This window comes from Morone saxatilis, unplaced genomic scaffold, assembly GCF_004916995.1.
Source record: "Morone saxatilis isolate NCDOM2014 unplaced genomic scaffold, NCSU_SB_2.0 Contig24, whole genome shotgun sequence".
Taxonomy (NCBI): Eukaryota; Metazoa; Chordata; class Actinopteri; family Moronidae; genus Morone; species Morone saxatilis.
In genome coordinates, this window is record NW_023339807.1 from 9,078,688 (window position 1) to 9,085,790 (window position 7,103).

The window sequence follows — 7,103 nt, forward strand, 5'->3', positions numbered from 1 at the left end:
GATAAATAAGGGTGAACATGCACATAGAGTCAATATGGTACAGCTATTCTGCATCTCAGATGTTCAATATACTTTAAGACAACCTGCAGGTAAATAAATCATGGCTGTTGATGTTGTATTACAGCTAGGTACAAATAGATATCTAATTGTCAGCTGGCTGGTGATCTAACCAGAGCTACCACCAAAGTTTGGACTAAATAAAACTTTAAAGTGTGAGGTTTTAGAAATTTCAGGTGAAAAATTTGAACTTGCTATATTGCTGTTGAAAACTGTTATTTGTGGTGAGACATTTCAAAGATGGATATGAACCGAATTGATAAACTTTGAGTATAAATATAATCAGAAATACTTGCAATAACTTGGCGCATTTACCTAATGTTTGTCTTACCAGAATTTGAGATGGCTGGGTTTTGCCCTTCATGTGTTGTCTATTTAGCTCCATTCTGCCAGATGTGATCAATAGGTGCTGAAAAAGTATCCCTATCTAAAAAAAAAAAAAAAAAGTGATCCTGGTTATCTAGAGACGCCGTGGTGAAATCTTTCTTTCACTATAGTTAAGGATTTCCAGCATAGACTCGGCCAAAACACAAAGGGAAATCCATTTAAATGTAGACTTCTTTGACTGACCTTGGCTGGCATTAAGAAAACAATAGATTTTTGCTGAAATTGCACAGTCTGGGACAAAAGGTAGATGAATCCAGTGCCCACAAACTAACTAAGTTTTATGTCCTCTGTTTTCTGTCTGACGCTCTCATTGTCGTCTCCCAGAGGCAACTCAGTGAATAAAGATGAAGGGACATGGGTTAAAATAATCAGTTGTATTTTGAAGTCTGAATTCTCCTGAACTTCAGTTTTATGTTGCTGCCACACCACTGAGGGTATTTTCACTTTATACAACAACAGGCTAAAGAAAGTGTGATGAGACCGGGCGAGACAGGTTGAGAGATAGAGAAAGAGATGCAGCTATTGTTTGTTTACAATATTCTTCTCTCCTTTCACATTTTGTCCACACTGTAGCTTACTTTTTAAGACAGTCAGAATTCATACAGAGGTGGCGTGCAGTAGGCAGTAGGTGTTAAGTGATACTAATGGTTCACAAGTACTTCCAGGTAGAAAAAGGCCGCACTATATGGAATGTAATGCACAGTCTACTATCAGTGTGGAGTCCCTAGCCACATTTATGTTTGACAGCATATCCCTGACTTCCATCAGGTAGGCGGCAATTTGTGGAAAAATATGAAAAACATATGTGAAAAGAGCTTCCAGAATGAGGACAGATGTTTCCCATGGGATCCACTGTATCTCCTGGCTGACAATGATTCATTATTTTGTGTTTCTTTTGATTTGTTGTCATTGGAAAAACACCTGAAGGAAATGCTAGTGGTTGTCCCTCCCTGTGTTGTGGTGAGGAGAATCGCACAAAAGATTGATACTTTCCATTGTCTGACTTTATCTTTTGCAACTGGTATTACTTTGCCTGCAGTGAACTGCTGCAAATGGCTGCATTTTCTAATTTCCCCCAAAATAGTTACCTGGTTTCACTTTTTAACATTACTACCACCAAAACGGTCTACCTCGTTACAAAATTCTTCTAGCACTATCACTTGTTATTTCACCCTGAATGACACCGTGGTTTGCTTATTCAGTTTTGTGAAAGTTGCATGGGAAATACTTTAACTGGAGCTGATAATAAAATAACATGAGTACAGAATGACCTCTTTGAAGCTTATGTGAATAATGAAGAGCCACAACTATCCAGAATGCAAAAGGTGGACTTAAAGAAAACAGAATATCAATAACAATACATAACTGCAATAAATGTATCATTAAGAATAGTGTGAGATGAACAAATGAATTTGAGGGTGGACAATGCAGATTTTGTATTGTCCACTATTTAAAAAAATACTTTGACTTTTTACAGTTCCAGATTTTTCCTTAGCCATTTTCTCCATGCTAGTTTGATTTGACAAACTTTTGATGTTTCCCAACCTCAAAAGGACTCAAAAACTTTCAGGCGCATCCGAATCTCATCCATGTTGAATTTTGACACGTCCTTACAGGCCTACGACACTAGAGGGCAGTGGCACCATCTCACAGTTAAGTAATGCAACAGCGGAGAAGTCATGCACTGTCAAAAGGCCATTCCCAGTTCGATGAGTGCAAAACTAAGAGACAATCAAATCTCCATCTACAGTATATTCTTTGAGGACGTGTGATGAAGTTTGAATGAAACTACTGTTTGTTCAGAGCAGAGTGGTCCACACAACAGCTTGAATTGTCCTACTGATTGTCCAGTTGAAGGGAAACACAGTCTAAACTTGAGCTGTGTGATAAAACCTTGAGGGTCACTGTGTCCAAGCTTATTGATGACTATGGGTAGCAAGATTGTGGAAGATTCTGCAACAGCATTGACACAAACGGCAGTGTTCATTTCCTTTATCTTCTCTCTTCTTGACTACTGAACCTCGTTGTTGTGCATACGACTCCTCGAACATCCATGCAAACCAAAAGGAATCCAACAAGTCAGCAGTCTCCGGCGGACTCACGACAATAGAAAATGACAACAAGAAAACATCAGTCAATTCACCAGCTTCTTATAAAGATAAAACCAAAAAGAACCGCCCAACAGAAAGGTTCTTGTTGTTTTGTTTGTTTTAGGCAGAGTCAGGTCATGTGATAGGGGTCATGGGGTCAGATGGTCCGCAGATGTCATAAGGCCACGACGGTGCACGGGTGTTTGAGTTTACAAGGCAGCACTCCTCTGTTGAGCTGGTAGAACTCCACCAGCTGAATCAGGTCGGTGAATTTGGTGGCGCCGTCATCAAGGCTGAAGAAGACTTGGCCGTCCTCTTCACACTGCCGGCATCAAAGGGTCCAGGCGAGAGCGAGCAGGGACACACCACATGGTGAGAGAAAAGAGAGAATTTTTAGGGCCATAACACTGGTTTTACATAATTGGGCTTGTTAGCAAGCTCTTGTAACATGTACTTTCAACATTTAATGTCCACTAATTGATAAAGAAAAAACATTTTATTTAAAAACCAACAACATTAAACACAAATAAATGCATACCGGTAGTATCTGGAAATGTTTGATTTTCTGGTGATGGCACAATGTGAGCACAAACGCCTTGGGGTTACTCTGACTGACTCTCAGCAGAAACAACCTGTGAAATAAGAGAGGAGGACGCTGTGAGGAAAACATTCACTTGACTCAATTTTGTCTTTGCAGTCAAGAAAAAGTTAAAGTTATATTCATATTCAGTGAATATAGGAAAAATGTGCTTTAGCTCCCTTACCCATCTACTTGTCCCTGCTGGTGGATAATGCGATGGGATTCTTCTCTAGTTATCCTGCCATGGAACCACAACTGAGCTATGTGGATGACTGCAGAGGGGAAAAAAACATAATAACAATATAACAATATAATTATAATATAATACAATATAGTTAAAAAAAAAATGTATATATAAACTAAAAAAAAGTTGGAAAAAGTGAAAGATCAACTATTTTGTTAATCGTAAATGTCTTTGCATTTACCTGAGCTTAATGAGGAGTGGTGTAGTGGACTGTGGGAGCCTAAAATGTTCATTCGTTGACTCCTCTTCTGAGAGAGACGCCACATACAGACAAAACAACAGGGATTAGTTCATGATCTGGAATACATGACGCGTGGTTAATGAACTGTATTACAGTTTCTCTACACATGGTGGTGAAGCTTCCCATTTCTTAACAGTTAAATGTGAAACAGCCATTGCTAATATTGTCTTAAATGTACTGGGTTATACTGACTTAATTATTGTGGCCGGAGTTTAAGACTCACACTTTTCATATTTTGGCAGCTGCCCTAGTCATATCAGCTTTATGAACACACACAACTACTCCTGTCAGCTCAAAATAACTGAAAAATCAACACGTACAACCAGAGGAAAACCTGCTATGTATGAATATTTGAGAAAAATAAATAATGCCAACTGTAGAGATCCTTTGAGGTCCGTTCCTAGCATTGTTGACAGAGATAACAGTAAAACGGAGGTTGTGTCTCACCCGCCATGCATGCCCCTCCTCCATGGCAGCGCTCTGAGCTTCCACAGGGTTGTCAATCACCCTGCCTATCCTCCCTGAGAAATCCATTGCCACAAGGGAGTTTTCCGATACACTCCGCTAGGGGGAGACAGAGACACATCAGAGTCAAAATGTGGACACAAAGGCAGCAATAAGAGTGACCAGGCTGCAGGCAGTGCAATAAAACGTGGGGTGGCACAGGTAAGCATTTTGATGAAAGTCATTCTCCTAAACTTGTTAGATGTTCCTGGTGCATACAGTACAACAATATTTCTGCACAATCAATGTTATGTTTATGTCACAGATCTGGGAGTTATGCAAAGGTTTTAAGGTGCTCTAACTAAATTTTAAATTAAGAGGTAAACTTACCACAGGTGCTGAGAAGTGTGAAAGTAAGGTTTTTCTTTGTTGAGGAATCTTGTAATTCTGGTACAATACAATCCCATACTGTAAAGAAAAATTAACACACTGGTCAACCAACACTTCTAAAATTCGTAATGAGTGGATTATAAATAATTAAAGATTTGCTGGTTACTCAACTTCCAAACCTATTTTTGATCTCGGCCGAGTTTAAGAAACTGGATCCAGCCCAGTAATTATGTACTTCCTGACCAAAGTTTGGTAAATTTTTTTTTGGTAAAAAGGCTTTTTTTGAGACTGTCATGGTTTTACCTTAAAGAGTCGGAAGGCAGTCATCCAACAAGTCCTGCCCTGTTCATCCTCGGCGCACAGAATCCTCAGCTCCTTCAACTCCCCACGACCTTTATTGGGCTGCAAATAAACATTTTTCAGAATCCGAAAAGAGGTAATCATGCTCATCATCCTCACAACCTTCTGCAGTCATATATACATATGAATGCAAACGCCGTTCTCATGAGATAGGGAGCTGCACAGCATGTCAATCATTGCTCAGCTCATAATATTCCATTAGAAATCATCTCCATCTCACTACTGTCAGGTGAGACTCACCTTGATACAGAACTCATAGTCTGTCGGTGCACCATGCTGCTTTTTGCCTGTGATGACAGTGAATATGTTGCTGTCTTCAAGGTCTGCTAGTAACTGTAGATGTCTGGGCTCCTGGAGACAGAAATAATTAGTCAGAATTAAGTCAGAACATCACAGAGAGACACAGCCTGGAGGTATACTGACATGTTGAGTCCAACATCAATAAAAAGCTGATTCTTTGAAAGTAATAATGTTTAATATGGAATATTTACTGTTTTATTACTATATAATGTTAATGTAGTATGCATATGAATTATCTAATGATAAATAAAGCCTGTAATTACAACGTTAAAAAAGAAAGATTAGAATAGAAAAATTACAATGAAATTCTGCCCCTTAAAGATGAAAATATGTGAGTTGCTGTTACCTTTGAGGTTCCTTTTGTAGAGCAGTAGAGTCCTGAGCGCCGCAGGAACATGTAAACTTTCTTCCATGACTTCCTACCCACCTCCTTCACATACAGATAACCCTGGATCTCTGGACAGCTACTGGTCGCTAGGAAGTTCTGAAAAAAGGAGAGGAGCAGAGGATCAGCACACAAACCGTTTGGATTTATTCACTATATAATGTCCTCCATCTAGGAGTCTCAGAAGGGCAACGCTGGATCACATCTGAAACCTATAAGCTCTCTGTCATCTCTGCAGCCGAACACTGAAAGCTGTAGCAGGCACCATCTGTAGAGGCGTCATGAAGGCAATTGCTTTTTGTCAAAAAACACAGTGTCATCTGGGCTTCTTGTATCAGTGACTGACATCAAGACTGACAGCTGATGGTTGAGATGGACGGCAGCTTGAATACACCCCACAGTAGTGACCACGATAAGGTAAATAAAGAAAAAAAGAAATTATGGCTGTCATGTTTTGCAATGTGCCTGTACATACATTGAATTAACATACAGTACATTCCTTTTGGGATCCCTTAAAGCCTAAATTGTCTTGTGGGTGTCTCAAGTATTTGGAGTTTGTGGTTTCCATGTTTCACAAAAATATAACACCATGAAGTGGCAGGTTAAGTTATTAGAGCTGATATGGAATCTGTGGCTTGCGGCTGGAAGGTAAACTGTTCCAGAGGACTCTTCAATATTTAAAGCACATGTTTCCCAGAGTTTTGGAAACATCTTACAATGGGCCTCATGCGTGAGCATTTTCCGACATTTGCGGAGTGCACGTTCACACGCCAAGTTCATTCAAAAGGCTTTCTTCTTCAGGCACTACACCTTGCTGTTTTGCGTTGACATTTGCTTCTTGAATAATGGCAAATATGGCAAACACCTGCTTAAGCTCAGGTCAAAAACAGTTTTGGTTTGGACAGCACTCTAACTGCGTATAAAGATCTTGTGTTTAGAATAAGTCAAACACTGGGGATTCCTGACACAACTCAGGCTCACCACATCGCCATTCACTTATTGACTTCTCTATGCAGAGCATAACGGAGCATAACGTCCATGATCAGCAGGGGAGTTAAAAGCTTTTTGTGAGTGGCAAGGATGAAGGGATGGATTCCACTGGTGGCTCTGTCTCTGACAGCTGCATTACTTGATACAGGAGAGAGCCAGACTGCATGTAAACCCTCCATCCATTAAGACCAAAGCTCTTCAAATACCCAAGAATCTTTTTGTCTGGTCTCCTCCCAGACATTTTCTTTCCTTCATATCTTTTGTGAAATCAGTGTGTGGCCCGTGAGTGGTCCGTGAGGCAGATAAGTAGCGTGACACAAGTGTGTGAATTTGTTCTGTGCAAACAAACGGTGGGCAGGTGAGGAACTGGATGTTCTATTTTTGACTGCCTAATTCCATCCATCACAGGCCTGCGGTGCATGTGCCGAGACAGTCATGTGTCAACAGGGGATCAACAGTAGTTATTACTGCAGGCTCTGACGAGACACACTGTCTAAGGGTCAGAGGTGAGGTATGTCTGTTTGATTGTACACTATGTAGTGGGTGCTGACTCGGAGGTAAAATAAGCCGGTGTGCGTGTCAGTAAGAGGAGAGAGAATGAGAGACAGACACAAAATATGTGTGTGTGTGTGTGT

The 7,103-nt window shown here is 40.3% G+C and overlaps 1 protein-coding gene across 1 annotated transcript in view; it reads right to left on the reverse strand.

The window, feature by feature from the left end:
- Positions 1-6: 6 nt before the first annotated feature.
- The window catches only part of grb10b (growth factor receptor-bound protein 10b), a gene marked incomplete in the record, with an annotated part of 57,656 nt that continues 50,559 nt past the window's right edge, over positions 7-7,103 (reverse strand). The window contains 9 exon segments of the mRNA XM_035673022.1: positions 7-2,856; positions 3,073-3,166; positions 3,299-3,386; positions 3,540-3,606; positions 4,047-4,163; positions 4,434-4,511; positions 4,737-4,835; positions 5,034-5,144; positions 5,440-5,577. Of these exon segments, the coding sequence (XP_035528915.1) occupies positions 2,710-2,856; positions 3,073-3,166; positions 3,299-3,386; positions 3,540-3,606; positions 4,047-4,163; positions 4,434-4,511; positions 4,737-4,835; positions 5,034-5,144; positions 5,440-5,577 (939 nt within the window).